General features: G+C 42.6%; 1 protein-coding gene across 1 annotated transcript in view; it reads right to left on the bottom strand.

Moving 5' to 3' along the window:
* The window catches only part of USP50 (ubiquitin specific peptidase 50), a 102,945-nt gene that overhangs the window by 36,667 nt on the left and 48,283 nt on the right, over positions 1–17,995 (bottom strand). The window contains exon 3 of the mRNA XM_063445674.1: positions 8,834–9,025. Within this exon, the coding sequence (XP_063301744.1) occupies positions 8,834–9,025 (192 nt within the window). The remainder of the gene's footprint in view (positions 1–8,833; positions 9,026–17,995) is intronic.

The raw sequence follows: 17,995 nt of genomic DNA on the forward strand, positions 1-17,995 counted from the left end.
GGGTGATACTGGCAGGCTAACTAGGCCTGAAAGGCGAAAAATTAATCTTGTTTGTGACAGGTGAGGCCCTGCTAGTTGCCAAGTGGCTATGAGAGGCTCTGTCTATGAGTTGGCGCGAGGGGTTATTGAGGCCACCCGTCGTAGTGGCAGGAATCGTAGGCCTCTCAGTGATAGTAAAAGAAAACAGGGGGAGGGAGTGACAGGTGAGGCCCTCTCTATAATATTGCGAGGCGGCTTACTCACGTGTGGCCCGATGGCGTTTGCCTCCGAAACGTTGAGGCGGGGTGTTGGCCTCGCGGACCACTAAACGATAGGCAGAAATGCCAAGAAGGGAGGTACCTATTTGGGCCTATACCCCTAACTTGCCAGTACTCTATGGCCTAGAAGAATGAAACGTATGTGAACTACAACGTGAGCAGGCTTACGTACCTGGTAGTATGTATGAAGTTTTGAGATTCGACAGGTATGAAAACCTGGATAAACCTAAAAAGGGATCGAGTGAGAATGGATCCTGTGAGACCTGTGTAATCTGTATAGGCTGGGATTAGGCTTCTAGCAGTATGTGTGGGAGGTGTAAAATCTATGAGTATGATAGTGACATGACTGCCCATGCTTGGTGACAAGCGTTACGCTGAGTCCGATACCTGGCAGCAGGGGATTGGCCGTGTAATGTGTATATATGGAAGGTGATCAGATGATATGCATGTCACTAAACTGATCTGGGAATGCAAGGGACTTTTTAATGTGAAGTGACAATATGCAGAATCATAAATGTTGCTGTAAAGTGACGTATGAATGTATGAACCAGAACGTGTGATTCAAAAACCGAAAGTCTTGTGAGACGTATATGCCGTGTTCTTGAATACTCGTGTTACGTCGCCTGAGTGTGTCAAGAAAAGGCCTGAGTTTGTAAATGCCATGTGAAATTATGTGAAATGACAATCTATGCAGAAAATGTTGTAACGTGACGTATGAGTGGTTGAACCAATGCGTGTGATTCAACCCGAAACCCTCTGTGGAAGGTAGGACCGTGTTCTTATATACTCGTGGTATATCGTATGAGTATGATAAGAAATGGCCTGAATAGTTAGTGCCATGTAATCGTAATGTACATGGTTGTAATAACATCATATCTCCATTATACTCTTTGAAAATAGGACCGTGTCCTTGAACTCGTGGTATGTCGTACGAGCATGACAGAAAAAGGAGCCGTAATGTAGGCTAACCATAACAGTAATATACATGTAATATCTGCATTGTAAAATAAAATAACTTATTATTAAAACCATATATATATAATAAGCAAACTGAAACAAAATAGACAACCTAAGATCGTGTAAAATAAGTATTTTAAAGTTTAACCGATAACTGTGCAGGAAACGTATGATTGGTTGGATCAGTACGTGTGATTCAACCCGAGTATGCATGAAAAGGAATTAAATCCTTGTGTCATGGTTAACAACAAAGAAATGAGGCCTGTAACGTAGGCTGATTTAATTGTAATGAAATGGATAATTATAAAAAAAACTCCAGTAAGCGTGGGAGTCCAATGTCTATACAGAAATGTTAGCTGGTTTCATACCCTTGATGTAATAAGTGATACCTTAAAAATAGCATGAAAATGGTCTGTCTATTTAACCAAGCAACTTTTTAACCAAATGTAAATACATAAAATGATGAAATGTAACTCACGAAAAAGATCTATGTGAATACATAGCAGAATAACCGAATCTTAGTATGAAGGGAAACAGAAGTTAGCATGAATAGCTTAACCGTATGCATTTTAATGCGAACAGCAATCGTGCATAGAATATACTATGAATAAGTGCCGACCAGAAAACACAAACCGAAATGACAATCGTTTAAATGAAGCAAGGTTGTTTTTTACATGAAATGCAATAATGTCTGAGAAGCCTGTAGTACACTGAATGACCGGTAGGGGTCAGTGTGTAGGTGAAAATGCAGTGGTTTGATGGTTTGTACATGAAATGCAATAATGTCTGAGAAGCCTGTAGTACACCGAATGACCGGTAGGGGTCAGTGTGTAGGCGAAAATGCAGTGGTTCGTTGGTTTGTACATGAAATGCAATAATGTCTGAGAAGCCTGTAGTAGACTGAATGACCGGTAGGGGTCAGTGTGTAGGCGAAAATGCAGTGGTTTGTACATGAAATGCGATAATGTCTAAGAAGCCTGTAGTACACCCAAAGACCGGTAGGGGGTTTAAACGAATGATATGCATGAACATGCAATGGTTTTAGAACAGACTTAGACAAAATGCAGCCGTAAAGTGAGGACCTGACCCGTGCATGGTGCCGTGGGACTGATGCCTGGCATAACGGGTAGGTTGACTTACAGTTTGTGAGTCACTTGGACACCATCCACGGCGATGGATTGAAGAAAGAAGGTGGTAGGCCGGAAAAGCCTGTGGCTGGATTCCTGACACAGCTCTGCTTAAAAAACCTCATGGAGTAATCAGGTAAAATGGCGTCTGGATGACCCGGAAGTGGAAATGATGCAGCGCTGACCTCGAACGATATGGAGCCAGGTAAGGGGTGTCCCTTAAGTAGGGAAGAGGTGTGTCATACGCCCCTCCCACAATTACAGGCCAAAAGGCCTTAATACTTACGACATTACTGTCACATCATCCATCCAGACATTTGGTAGAATTCATTATCTCTGGGCTATCAGAAGGATTCCACACAGGTATCATACACATGCCTTCCGGAATCCTGGAATGTCCTAATTTACAATCCGCCCAGCAAAACCCTACAGCTGTTGCAACATTCATAGCCCAGGAAGTCACAGAGGGTTTCCTATTGGGGCCCTTCCAGTCCCCTCCTTTCACCACATGGCGGACAAACCCCATCGGTATTGTCCCGGGGAAATCTTCCCACAAACAGAGACTTATCATCGATCTATCGGCACCACACACCTCTGCCACTCCTAGTCTGAACTCCCTCATACCCTCTGAGGAATTTTCACTGCAATATTCCACCATATATCACGCCATTACGGCTATCATGCATGCAGGGGTCGGAGCATGGCTCAGTAAGACCGATATCACAAATGCTTTCAAAATACTGCCTATCCACCCTACACTGTGGCACCTACATGGCATCAAGTAGGCCAGGAACTACTACTTCTTCTCACGTTTAACTTTTGGTTCCAAAAGTAGTCCGGCCATATTCGACGTATTCGCCAGATGCCCTACAGTTATACATTATCTGGATGATTTATTACTGGTCGAGGAGAATAATTCCCCTCCCAGTACCCTAAAAGAAACCATCAGTCTATTCGAACAGTTGGGTGTCCCAGTCTCCCCCACCAAGACCGAAGGACCAGATACCTTCATCACATTCCTGGGTATCATACTAGACTCAGCCACCATGCAAGCTAGCCTGCCACGCACCAAGGTAGAAAACATTCTTACCAACATAAATCTCTACATACAACTCGGTACTTGCAACCGCAAAGAACTACAGTCTCTGCTTGGGTCACTCAATTTTGCAATGCGCATCATAACTTTTGCCGTGCTTTCATCTCACGACTCCTTTACATGTTCCCACTTTTTAGACATGATGCACACAGGTTATCCCTGGATACCCAAGCCACGGCAGACCTACTCATGTGGAGAAACTTTTTAACCACCTGGAATGGTAAAGGTATGTTCCTCCCTAAATTGTCTGACTCCTCACCTACCATTTGGTCAGATGCGGCGTCTACCACAGGTTTTGCAGCAATTTTCGGGAACGAATGGCTTTGGGGCAGCTGGCCTTCAGAGGTTCCGGACCTGGGTTTTTTTTCCACTACCTCAGCTCTGTTTGAGATGTATCCCATCGTGGCGGCTGCTGTGGCATGGGGGCATTTATGGGCAGGTTTGTCAGTACGTTGCTACTCAGACAACCAAGCAACTTGTCACATTATTAACAAAGGCTGATCCAAACACAACATCTTACAACCTTTCATCATGACATCCTTGTTGGGGTTTGCTTCCCTTTGTCACCTCAAACTCAAACTATCATACAACACAATCAAACTATATCTGACAGGCATCCAACATCACATGCTAACTTTACAACCAAACAACTCGAGTTTCATGTCCTCCTACCAAATTAAGAACATCCTTAAGGGTATTCAGAGATCCGAACCTCCACGTACGGCCCAGAGGCTACCTATAGATTTTCATATCTTTAACCCCTTAAGGACACATGACGTGTGTGACACGTCATGATTCCCTTTTATTCCAGAAGCTTGGTCCTTAAGGGGTTAAAGACTTATCCAACTTACTAGATTTAAAACCCTTTGCCAACAGAACAAATCTTGTCATTAAAACCGCAATATACGTTGCCTTTTATGGTTTCTTGAGACTAAGAGAATTTACCGCCATCAGTACGACACAGTCCACTCACATCCTACTTCATTCACACTTAACAAAACACATGGACTATTATATCTTGACTCTGCCTCACTCCAAAACTAGTCAACATGCACCTCCAGTAGAGGTTAAGTAGTATCCTACTCACAACAGGTGGTGCCCCGTCAAACTACTGGACTCATATACCCAGCATAACAACGCACAACCATCTCAACCACTTTTCAGTCTACAGGGTTCGGTACTCACTACCACCACCTTTATGACACACGTCAGGTCTTTACTTACACAGCTGGGCCTCAAATCAGCTAACTATTCGGGCCACTCCTTCCGCATAGGAGCGGCCTCCACAGCATCCAGTGCAAACATCCCAGTTCATGTTATCAAGTCACTGGGGCGCTGGAAATCATCTGCTTACTCTGGATACATACCTGGTACAAGAAGTAAGAAATGCTTTTCAAGACATGTCTGGTTAAATGTATTGCTTGTATGTAATAAATTTGATTTTCTATTTTTGCCCTCTTTATTTACAGGCCTACCTCATCGTCGGTTCCGGCACACCACAACCGACTTGCTCTTTTAATACCATCCTACACTTATCAGTGTTTGTTTCTTCTGTACTATCATGAGCCCTTAACACAAGTATTAAGGCCTTTTGGCCTGTAATTGTGGGAGGGGCGTATGACACATCCCCTTCCCTACTTAAGGGACACCCCTTACCTGGCTCCATACCGTTCAAGGTCAGCGCTGCATCACCTTTCCACCACTCATTATTAACTCCCTTTTCTTTTACATTTTTTCTTGGTGGGCCCTCTTTATATACAGGCCTACCTCATCGTCGGTTACGGCACACCACAACCGACTTGCTCTTTTAATACCATCCTACACTTATCAGTGTTTGTTTCTTCTGTACTATCATGAGCCCTTAAGACAAATATATATGCAACTGTCTAACCTCTCAAAAAAACCAAAAAACAAAAAAAAACAACAGAGGGATAGTGCGCCAGTACATAGTTTCACATTCATCCATTAGATTCCAATGACATCTGGGCCTACACTCGCCTTAATAAATCACTCCCTTACTTTCTACTGTTTTATTAATATGTTTGTTAGCTGTAGATAATATAAAATACAGTTATACGCCGACCAGTGACAACATTGCAACCACTGACAGGTGAAGTGAATAACATTGATTATATTGTTCCAATGGCACCTCACGGTGGGATGTACTGGAACAACAAATTCGATCCATGGAGGGCCCACCTCGCAACTTGTTGCTAATGTTTCGGGGGCAGATACCACAGGGCATGTTCAGAGAACTTGTGTTGTCCATGCCTCAATGCATCAGAGCTGTTTTGGCAGCACGTAGGTAACCTACATGATAATAGGTAGGTGGTTTTAATGTTGTGGCTGATCAGTGTTGTAAAGTCACAGAATAGGGAAATGAGCTCTTCACATATGGCTTGTACCTTAAAAGATAAAAGATGAATTGTTCTTTCCTATGTCATATAAAAGGTATCATTAGTCAAATAAGGTTATCAGGAGCAAATAGAAAATGAGTAATTACTGATATATTTTTTCCAAAAGATATTAATCTCCGTAACAAAAGTGACAGATTCTACATACAGAGAAACAAAGACACAATGATATGCTTGATTTTATATCACTTGCATACATTTTCTAATGTAAATAGCAATACAGTTCAACTTGTTGACAGGACTGTAAAGCAGTTAGATTATCTGATAACAACGCAAATCTAAATAGTATTAAAAGAAAATCAGGGGCGGGGCCTGACACTCAAGCGGAGCAGTCGCATGCCCGGCGAGCTTCTGCTCTAAACACTGAAATAAGGCATTAAAAGGCCGACAATCTACAGATCAAACCCTGCAAAAGCACCAACGTGAACAAGGGCATCCAGGCGAACCCACAAGTGTCAAACTTTCAAAGTTACTCACCGGATCGCCCAACTCCTGACTTTGCGGCCTACAGGCAGACCTGCCGCGGGAGGGACGGCCGCTCTCCTGGGGATCTGGTCGGCCATACGGACCGTGCAGAATTGATCTTTCCACCCCCCTCTGGACCGGCGGGGGATATCCCGGTCCCCACCTGGGAACGCCACCACACCTGCCAGGCATTAAAGCTTTCAGTCACCTCACCGACAAGGGGTGCGTGGCAAATCCAAAATGGCCGCCGAACCGACCGACCACATGTCCTGCTGGGAGATACGGTTCCAGGTGGCTTTCGACGCCCTGTGTGCAGCGTTTTGGTCCCGGATAGAGTCCCGCCAGCAACAAACCAGCCTCTCCTCATCTAAGCCCACGGAGACCTTCAACGGGATGCCATCTCCCTGTGCCCTCAGAGGACTGAGGGTCAAGAGGAGCAAGTACCCCTCGCAGCCTGCACCTGTGATTAAGCGTACCCACAGAGCTCCAGCACGGACACAAACTCCCAGACGGAGACCTCGGCGACCTAGCTTGCCTGCAAGAAGCTTGCACACTCGAGCAGCCCAGTACTTGCCAGCACCACAAAGACCCAGCCTGACTGCAGCGAGAAGAGCCTGTGACAATGGAAGATGGCTGACAGCGAAGGGAGATAAATCCTGTGATGGTCCCAAGGACACCGACCACCTGCCCCAGCCTGGCCAGCGAGCTAAAGGCATTGGATGAACACGGGACTTTGAGCCCAGTCTTGGCTCCCTGTTACTCTAAAGTCTTCCTCTCCCCCACCCATTACGTTAAGGACTAACCCAAGCAGTGGCCCATTGGTGGTATTTTTGTTTATTTCTTTGTATTCAGCATGTCCTCACCTGATATAGCAAACATGCTTCTATTTAGCTCTGTTAGATTAATTATTTCCACTCAGCCGATGTTGATATAGACATGCTAGTCTAGCCTGTTATAATATAATAACAAAAATGTGCAGTTTATCAGTGCCAAATTTACGCTTCTGTTGACTACTCTATTTGTGTTGTTGTGGCACTTTACGTATGCCTGTAATTATCTTGCACGAAAAAAATAAAGAATTAAAAAAAAAAAAAAAAGAAAATCAGTGTTATTGGGTAATATCGGGTGAAGTAACTCTCAACTGTGTACAATTTAGCTGTAAATACAGGGGGATGATGTATATACATATTTGAATAGCACTGTTTAAGATTAGCATATAACTTGCTCTATTGGTGTAAGTGTTCTTGTAATGTGTTTTATAACACATTATTGTTTTTTTTTTAAATGTACATTTTTTTTTAAATCTGTATTTTATGCCAATGTTTTTATGCTACATTTGTATTTATTTGGCAAATAAGGGAAAGTAAGGAAGTCTATATGCACAATTTCACAGAATTCAAAGCACAGAGTACAACTAGATGCATCAAGTATTGCAAGTAAAAATGTTTACACATAGATGTTCAATCTATATAGTGGAATATAACAGCAGTCATACAGTTTATGCAGAAAGGAAATAAACAACATGACCATCACAACACTTAAAGGGTCATACAACATTTTGAGACAACTGTTTCATAAGTATAGTAAACTATCGTATAGTACATTTTTCTTGCTTGATTTTGGTTTCCAAATTTGTTTCAAGGTGTTTGCTTGCTGGATTAAAAAATAATTGTCAAGCGATGCTTGTCCCCTTAAAAAAAGGTTTTAATGAAATCTAGTGTCACGTCATCAGCAATAAAAAAAAAAAAGAAAATTTAAAAAAAGTGAAGAACTGAAAACTAGGAACATATGCAAGCATTAGTAAGTCACCACATTTTTCAATCTTTCAAGTACAGGAAGTAACTGAAATACAGTCATAATTAGTGACAGGTAACTCAATAATTACCCAAGATCCTCATCACATCTCTGCAAACTACACAAGACCAAAGTTAAATTTGTGGATTGGATTTTAGAAAATGCAACCATAGTGACAGCCAAATGAATAATGTCCTTCCTCCATAAGTCTAATGTTTTACACTTTACCAATCCAATCCTTAATAGAATGGGTATCATTTGTTTCCCAATGGGCTTAGCTTTGTTTAAGGAGCAGTCTTTGTTGAAGGAGTGGGAGCAGTGTACTTTATTTCTTGTGAACTGTGATGTATAATGAATCAGTAGAGTGGCGGGTGTATAAGGTTTGTTAGAGTGTGTAATAGTTTGAGTGAGTGCAGGTGTCTTCCTCCAAAAGGGCTCTAATTCTTGGGCAATGGCACCAAATAAGTGCAGGAGTACCAGTTCCTGTATCGCATCTCCAACATAAAGTTGTTAGGGGATATCCAATGTATTGCCTTAAGTGTCAAATGCCACCTGCTAAGCAACTTGTAATTCACTAATTGCATGTATTAATCATTAGAGATTATTATGGTTTACATTTTTCCTTCAGAAGGAAGCTGTCTTTTTTTTAAACCAATATGAGTTTGTCCATCATTTGCTGGATGCAATCTTTTATCTAAAATAGGGTGGAATGAATGGATTTACCTGTTTTCAGAAGTCTCGAAATTACAGGACAGAACATATTCCACTAGTGGTACTGTGTTGCTAAGACACTGTATGACAGCATTCATATAACAGGTGTTGCCTAAATTAAGTAGACCAGTGGTCCCATGGTCTTTGCTTTGCTCGTTCCTGCCATTTGGCCTGGTTGACTTGCTAGAGCTGCCAGAGGATTCACTGTTATAGGAAGAGAGTAAAAAAATGAAAAAATAAAAACGTGCACACAAAAAACATTTCAAATAATATAAATGATGAAGGGGAAAAACAGGTCCATGTCTCTTCTTGTGTGATCTAATGAATAAATGATCTAATTTTTCACTTGATCAAGACACTATTACAATGTATGCAGCAAGCGTGTGTAGGAAACTCTGTAATGAGCTGAATTAGGACCACAAGTCGTCTTCATCAGAGAGAAGGCACTGGCAGAAATGTTTTCAAACCCGCTACTGCAATGAATGGCATTGCACGAGGCTCTAACAACTGTAATGGATAGGGCCCCTAACCTCAGGCCAACACCAGGATATGCTTGTCCTATCCCAAAACTGATATGGTTAGATAGGCATAGGCACTATATCAGGAAGGGGAAGGAAAAAGAGGCTGAATTAAAGTAGAACCATCACTACTGAGATTTCTGCAAAACCCAATAGCTCACTAAATGTTACCTATGCTTTGCCCTTTATTTTACTAAAAATCTGAGTACTTTCATTTTTGTATTTCAACGCCCCCTCCATGTGCGCATACAGCACTGATGAAAGAGTTCCTGAATCTGCATGTGCTAGTACAGCATTTCTGTGAAAATGTAAATATAAATGCTCCCATGGCATTATGGGGCAGTGATGTTGTACAGTCCCCCCCACCCCCCTCTCTCTCTCTCTCTCTCTATATATATATATATAATATCGCTCTCTATCTATATTCATACAGGATGGCCCAAAAGTAGGTATACAGTATAGTTTATTTGCATTTTAGTACCTTGTTTATTACATTTATATTTGTTTCATCTCGTAAGTGTTTGAAATGTCCGTAGCATTCCTCGAACCTGTCTCATACATGTTGCACACCTGCTTGGCATTTTCAGTCTTCCAGTACTGTTCTAGAATCCACTTTCTTTGTTCTTTATTTCCAATGTCACACTGATATTGAAATGCCTGAAATTTAACTGCCACTTTGTTGTGTGTCAGTGTGTATGTGTACCCATAGATTCTATTGTGATGAATGTCATTGATTCAACTATATACCTACTTTTGGGCCATCCTCTATCAAAGATCTCCCTACATGCGCCATTGCATGTTGTAACGGAGGGAGGCTGGGAGGCTGTCTAACTGCTCTTCTGCCGGTTCCTCTTTCCTCAGCTGTCATGGCATTGCTGTGGTAAACATGGCAATGCTCCGACACTGCACTATACCGGGGCTCGCGAGAATAAAATGGGCAATCAGCAGGAGCAGACAGGCAGCCTCCAAGTACCACCAGGGAATGCAGTGTCCCTCTTCCCTGGCCAGAGATAAGAGCAGAAAGGGGGAAAACATATCAAATAAAAAATAATAAACTGTTCCTCTCACCCTCATCCCCCAAAACACAACTTCTATCTCAGGCCACGCACACACTGCATCCACTGTACACCTAGTCCATATACTACACACACACACACACATACACACTGCATCCACTATACAAACACGTATTGCATTCACTGTACACACACACATTGCATCGACTGTACACACACTGCATCCCTTACACACACTGCATCCACTATATCTACATACTGCATCCCTTACTCACTCTACATTAACTACACACACACTGCATCCACTATACCCACATGTTGTATCCACTATATACACACTATACTCCTTGCATACACATCATATTCATTATACAAACACACACACACACTACATCCACTGCACACATTGCATCCACTATGGACACACACTTCCTTCCTCACATACACAAACTACATCCCCTACACACATTGAATTCCCTATACACATACACCACGTTCCCTAAACACAGAAATTACATCTCCATACAAACACACACTACATTATCTACCGCAGAACTAAGTGCTTGTGAGATATTGGTGGAATGGGTGGCATGCCCTTTAGGTGGACCCAGGGTCAGCCCTGTGGGCAAACCTGAGGGGGAGGGGACACCAGGGGCCTAAGCAAGAGACCCCAAAATGTCTGATGTTAGCCCTGGTGGAGGGCCAATGTTATGATTTAACATAGGGGTGCTCCTCATCTTTGTTAGCCATTGAAATTATCCAGACTTTTAATTGTTTTATGCACTGCTATAGAAACCAGGTCTCTACGTTAATAACTGGCTCCTGTGTGTACATGTTAGGTGTCTCTAAGGGATACGTGCTCCCAATAAGCTTTAGATGCCACATTTGGAGCTTTGATATATTTACACATTATCTATTCAAATGTATTTCTAAGTATTTACCCTTCGTTTCACAATAAGGTGGGTGATATTGGTAACATGCACTATATGACCTAACTCTCTCTAATGAGGTTTAACATCTCTAACTTTCAAATTAGTCGTACCTCTATATAGTACAATTATCTCCTCCTTTCCCCCTCTCTTTAGCCCTTCAAAATTATTTTAAAATTATTCCAACTATCTAATTTCTACCTAATTGGATTTGAGAGCCTCCTCTCCCTGAATAATAGGATTTGTTTCTATATAAGATATGTGTTATTTACTTCAGCAACATTGTATCACTTGTACTGAACTGGTATACTAAACTGTTACCGGGTTTCCCTGAAAATAAGACCGGGTCTTATATTAATTTCCCCCCCGAAAATAAGCCCTAGTGGAACATAGACTAATTTACTAGGGCACGGAATCCTGCAAATCTATGTTCGGGGAAACTTTCCCAAACATAGATTAGTACACTCGCAAATGGAATCTTGCGTATCTATGTTCAGGGAAACTTCCCCGAGCATAGATAAGCTTACTAGTGAATGGAATTCCGCGAATCTATGTTCGCGGAAAATTCTCCGAACATAGATTAGTGAACGGCTAGGGCTTATTGTCGGGGTAGCACTTATATTAGGAGCATCCCCTGAAAATAAGCTAGGGCTTATTTTCGGGGTATGTCTTATTTTCAGGGAAACACGGTATATTACAAATTTCCATCTGAAGTAAACACCAAGAAATCGAAAGAAACACCCTACAGTAAGGGAAAAAAAGTATTCGATCCCCTGCTGATTTTGAACGTTTGCCCACTGACAAAGAAATAATCAGTCCATAATTTTAATGGTAGGTGTATTGTAACAGTGAGAGGCAGAATAAGAAAATCCAGAAAAATGCATGTCAAAAAAGTTATAAATTGATTTGCATTTCACATTCCACTTCCCCCCCACTCCCCCCCCAATTTTGTTCCTAAGAAGGATAATGGATTCCCTGGGCAGATGATGTCCTAATTATCTAGAGCAGGGATAGGCAGACTTTGGCACTCCTGACGTTGTGGACCACTACATCTCCCATCATGCTCTTACAGCCATAATGCTGGCAAAGCATCAGGGGAGATGTAGTCCAAAATATTTTGAGTGCCAAAGGTTGCCTACCCCTGCTCTAGAGTTTGGAGATTGGCCAAGAGTCAATATGTGTAAAGGGACTCACATCATCTTGCTTAACCTGTTTATTTTTAAACATGTTTCAAGATATTCCCTTAAAATATAATTCTTTGGGGCGGAGCTTGACCTCGAAGCTGTGAAGACGTGCATCACAACAGCTCCGCCTTGAGCCCAGGGTCCCTGGTGGAGGCCCTGCCGCACCGCCGACCATTCCGACGCATGTGGGAAACCAAAACACGTCTAAGCATTATATTCGCTGCATTTGGGGAGAAGCTTGAGGCCCATATGACACCCTCGGCAACTGACAAACAAACCGCCGCACTCATTTCCACAGGGTACACCAAGAGAGATCGGTAAGAGCAACGCAGCAACCCCACATCAACGCATAGCCCCGAGGGGCAAACACAAGTGGAGGTCCCTCTCAGGGCTAGTCCCAAGAAACCACCATGAAATTCGACAACAAGACCTAGTGCCCGGGGGTAAAAAGAGGAAGCAGAGCCGGTCATCTGCAAAAGCTCCATCAATGCTGCGGAGCAAGCGACGTACCTCCTCCTTGCGAAAGGCAGCATTGCGGGTTATCCCTAACCGGCACAAAGCAGGACCAAAACACAAGCCTGAGGCACTGTGGGAAACCACGAAGAAGACGGAAGACCCGACCTACATACCAGCATCCCGGCACAGAACCCTCCGATCGGCACCACGGAAGCCACTCAGAGGATTACAAACAAGGTCACAACCGCAGCCGGAGAAGGGGAAAGGGACCCCCCCAAAAGCGACCAAGGAACCGACCTACCTGCCTGCACCTAGGAGCTTTGCCATGCAGTGTGACTGCTCGAAGTGGGACTGCGCTGTACCCCTGGCTGGCATAGGCTGACCGGGGCTCCAGGACTGAGCTGTGAGTAGGGCCTTTGGTCAGCCGCTATCACAACTTGCATTCAGGGCAGTGCTGAGGCCTATCACCTGTATATATTGTCGGACACTCCAATATATAATAGGCATATCTACCACACACACATCTTACTGTCTATACTGGTTATGCATTTATCCTTATGCCAAACAACCTACTACTGTCAAGAGCAGACAAATAGAAACACACCAGCATAGACTCACATTATGACACACAATGATTATTAAATGCTAGGTTACAAACATCTGACAAACTTAGGAGAGATGCCTATATGCCTCCACTAAATACGACTAATACAAAGCGTAACCACACTAGCCTGATTACCTACCTAACATTGAATACCTGCATTGCACAAGTTGATACTAAACTACCACACGCACTAACCAAGCCTGCGTACAAAGCAACTTACACTAAAGTCGCTGTTCTAACATTAGCAATTTTATGTTATATTAGGACAATACATAAGCAACGGAAATCCATACTGTTTATAGCCTAAAAAAAAAGTGCTTGTTCTATCATGTACCTCTATGTTTAACTGTTTTAATGCGCTGGAGGATTGCCTTTGGGGTACCTCACAGGCGAATGTTATAAACCTACGCACGACAAAAATAAATAATGTAAAAATAAATAAATATATAATGCTTTGTCAAAAATAAGGCTTTAAATAATACTTATCATTAAAACAATGATCACTTACATGCTCACGCTGTGTTTTAACAAGTCTTCATATGCATCCATACATTAACTGAATGACCAGAAAGCCTTTTTAAATGGGTTACATTTTATATCACCTGCTATTTATTACAGGTAATTTACCATCTTTGCTATTAGTGCTATGAACCATTTAAAGCTCTCTCTCTGTGTTCTCTAAACATCACAATCACCATGACATCACAGTTCTATGTTACTAGGTCTACCATCACAGTTAACAGAGCAGAAGTAACAGACCAGTCACTTTTCACATAAGACATAGATATAGTCTGTTATGAGCACACTTTGTTCTCATCATTTCTCCATTTATGAGTTTTGTACCTGGCCCTAGGCATGTGTAGTTAAAATATTAAAATGAATTCCCCCATAATCCATGTATGCTATATAATTATTGTGCCAGATATATTCATTTTATATTATAGTATGATACTATGGTAATGACAGAAGTTTTATAGATAATTAGAAAAATAAAATTCCCCCCTTCCATAATATTGTAATGGAATAAGTTGGCGCTATATAAATACTAATAATACTAGTAATAATTCCCTTGTATTACTCTCTTATCTAAAATCAGTAAATGAAAAAAAATCATTTTAGGTGCTGCACTGTACAGAGAAAATGCATTGCTTCTGATTATATTTCTGAGCTAGGAAATCCTAGTTAAAATGATCTCATCAAATCTGAGTCCAGACTTAAAGGTCAATGAAGTGGTCTGGGTGTCAGGTCCTCCTAGTTTTAACCCTGCAGCTGAAAACATAGCAGGTTTACACTGCATGGTTAATCCAGCCTCTAGTGGTTGTCTCCCTGACAGCCACTAGCGGCTGCTTCCACGATTTACACGGAGTAAATCACACTTATTTTACACTGGACGTCCTCACAGAGTCCAGCGTCAAATAAAATCCCCATAGGAAAGCATTGAGTAATGCTTTCCTATGGATGGGATTGAATGCGCTGCTCATGGGCACTCGGCTTTACTCAGGAGCTGACGTCGGCAGGGGGAGGAGAGGTCACCAGTGCCAAGGGAGCCCGGTGCTGGATTGAGGTAAGTGGCGGAAGGTGTTTTAACCCTTTCAGCTTCGCGGGAGGGGGGACCCGAGGGAGGGGGGCACTCCAAGATCCCTGGCACTATATGATCCCCTAAATATAAATGACAGTCTCAGATACAGGTAAAATCTATTACGTAAATTGTGATATGGAATCATACATTAGTTCATTTCATATTTACAAACAGTACAGTGTATGGGAGTGTTTGAAATGCTTCAGTGATATATAGCTTCACTCTCCAGCCCTCAAGAACAAGCAACGTTCCAGGTTGTAGGACTTGCCCAGTTCTCATCCTTTCAGAATACTGAACAAAAAGTTCAACCTCTAATGATCCCCAAAGACTGGTTTGCCAACCACTGGGTATAATTTAATATCTTTATGCACCATTTACTTTGCTGGTCCATGCCACTATCTTCTCTCATTATGACTACTGTAATCCGCTTCTCAGTGGTTCCTAGCTTTCCTTTTACAGTCTATAATGAATGTAGCATCGAGGCTCATCTTCCTGTTCGCCCACACCTCCCAAGCCTCCAGCCTCTGTCAGTCCTTACACTGGCTTCCTGTAAGACTCAGGGCTCAATTTAAAATCCTGCTACTTGCTCACAATGTCCACTCCTGGCCTCTACGCTCTGCCAAAGACCTGCATCTATACTGTGTTTGTACGCGCACCTCTGATGTCCACATTCCAGACTTCTCTAGGGCTGCATTATTCCCATGCTCTGTTAGACTCTCACCCTGTCTCTATTTCTTCAAAAAAAACTATTGAAAACTCACTTCTTTAGAAAAAAAAAGCATATCAATGAAACTGTTAATAGCATTCCTTCCTCACACCTTGGCAGCCCACCTTGCTTCCTCTCCTACAACAGTGTCATCCAAAAACCTAACCCTTCATTGTGAACTATTCTAGCAACCTATTTTATTGAGTAGATGAAATACATTCCACCTTTGCCACTAGTGCCACTTTACCCCACCCCCTCTAAAAGGTAAGCTCGTTTGACCAGAGCCCTTATCAAGCTCTGTTCTTGTGTGTCAAACTTGTTTTGTTTCAAATACTTGTCTGTTAGTACACTTATTGTATAGCGCTGCAAAATGTGTTGGTACTTTAGAAATAATAATAATTTTAGCTATTTGGTGAAAAAAACGGTAAATGTAGAAAACATGTGCAAGAAGAATCAAGAAGCTGCTTTTAGATGTGCTCAACAGAGGCCTCATGCCAGATGACCCGACCTTAGCAGAGTAGGCAGAAGATCATGTCTGCTGTAGCCTGCATGCAAAAGTCATTGGAGATCTTTCTAAGCCATATGTGTCCCTAGGACATGAAGAGTCATCAAGTAATATGTGAGCAATCTAACCACATCTAGAAGAAGGACAAACAGGCTTAAGACAAAATGAAATGATAACAATGTTCTTAGTTATAGAGGGATCGATGGTTCCTTTGAGACGATAAGAATGGAATGCATACAAGACATTATACATTGTTGATAATTTCAGAAAAATGTGACGGGCAGCTAAGAGGTAATGCATGACAAGGAAACAAACAAAAGGATAAAAAATAAGTAGGACAAGACAGAATATGGAGCAGAATACTTATGGAGATGTGTTGTAAAACCCAGAAAACTGGATAATTCCCTACACCACTTGAGTATACAACTTATTGGTCTTCAGTGACACCATCCATAAATCAATTATTAAAGGTGGAGGGCACACATATACTATCTTTATTTGTAATCCAGCACATATCAGTATATAAAAACTACTAAAAAAACCACAAGATTAGTACAAAGTGCTAGATATATAAATATGCCAAAACAGATGCAAATTAGCTAGTTTAGCCAGCAAATAAGATATGGGTGTGTATAAGTGAAAAAGCTTATATATATTAAATAAATAAATAGGGAAATTATCTTACGCCATATTATTTGTGGATAAATACAAATTGGAAGCGAAGATATAACACGAAAAAGAGGGGGGGGGGGGGGGAACACAGAAAGTACTGTAAAGTACTGTAAAGTGACAAATGCTGGATGGTGACAATGTATATGGCTCAATATACATGATGCTGGTGCGGAGCCTGGGACTGAACCCGACCAGACACCATCTCTGTTGGCTCCTGCCTGTAACAAGCGTTAACCGCAAAAAACTCGAAACCAAATCACTACACGACCAAGCCACAACCACTAACCAACTTGGGGCACCGAGGGAAACAGCTGGATGCCCTTCTTCCAGCCCCCAAAGACCGGGAGGGCTAAGCGCAAAATCAAGGCCTACTACCAGCCGACCCTCCGCTCCCTGGAGACATTCCTCGGAGGCTACCGGGGATATAACGAAACGAGAGCCGAGGGGGAGAGCACCGCAGCATCCGCGGAAACCCCTACGACCATGAAACGCCGCACACAGAAAGGCCAGCAGAACTCACCAGCAGAACAACCCGATATCGGGGAAATTCTGCAACGCCAGACACAACCCAAGAGGCCGCGGAGGAGGCCTCCTCCGTACAACAACGCGGCTTGCACAGCCAGCCCAAGCTCCGGCAACGCAAACAGATGGGTCACTAAGTAATACGCTCCCAGCCCTCAAAGAAATAGGGGAACATAACTTAGCCACCAAACAAGACCTCCAACGCTGGATGCACGAGCTCCAAGACCTAATAGCCAAAGATATAGGCACCATAAAAGCAGAGGTGCGCCAAAATACGGACAGAGTAAACGCAGTGGAGGAGAATGTAGCGACAATAAACAACGAAATAACTCAGCTTAAAGAAACGTTGTACACAATGCAAACAGCTCACAAGGCGCTAGCGTTGCAGGTCTCCACCCAAGGACCGCCTGCGCCGCAACCACATCAAGCTCCGAGGGGTGCCCGCGGCGATCACACAGGCCGAAAGGCCTCATTTCCTCAGGA

This window comes from Pelobates fuscus, chromosome 3, assembly GCF_036172605.1.
Source record: "Pelobates fuscus isolate aPelFus1 chromosome 3, aPelFus1.pri, whole genome shotgun sequence".
In the NCBI taxonomy this organism is placed as follows: Eukaryota; Metazoa; Chordata; class Amphibia; order Anura; family Pelobatidae; genus Pelobates; species Pelobates fuscus.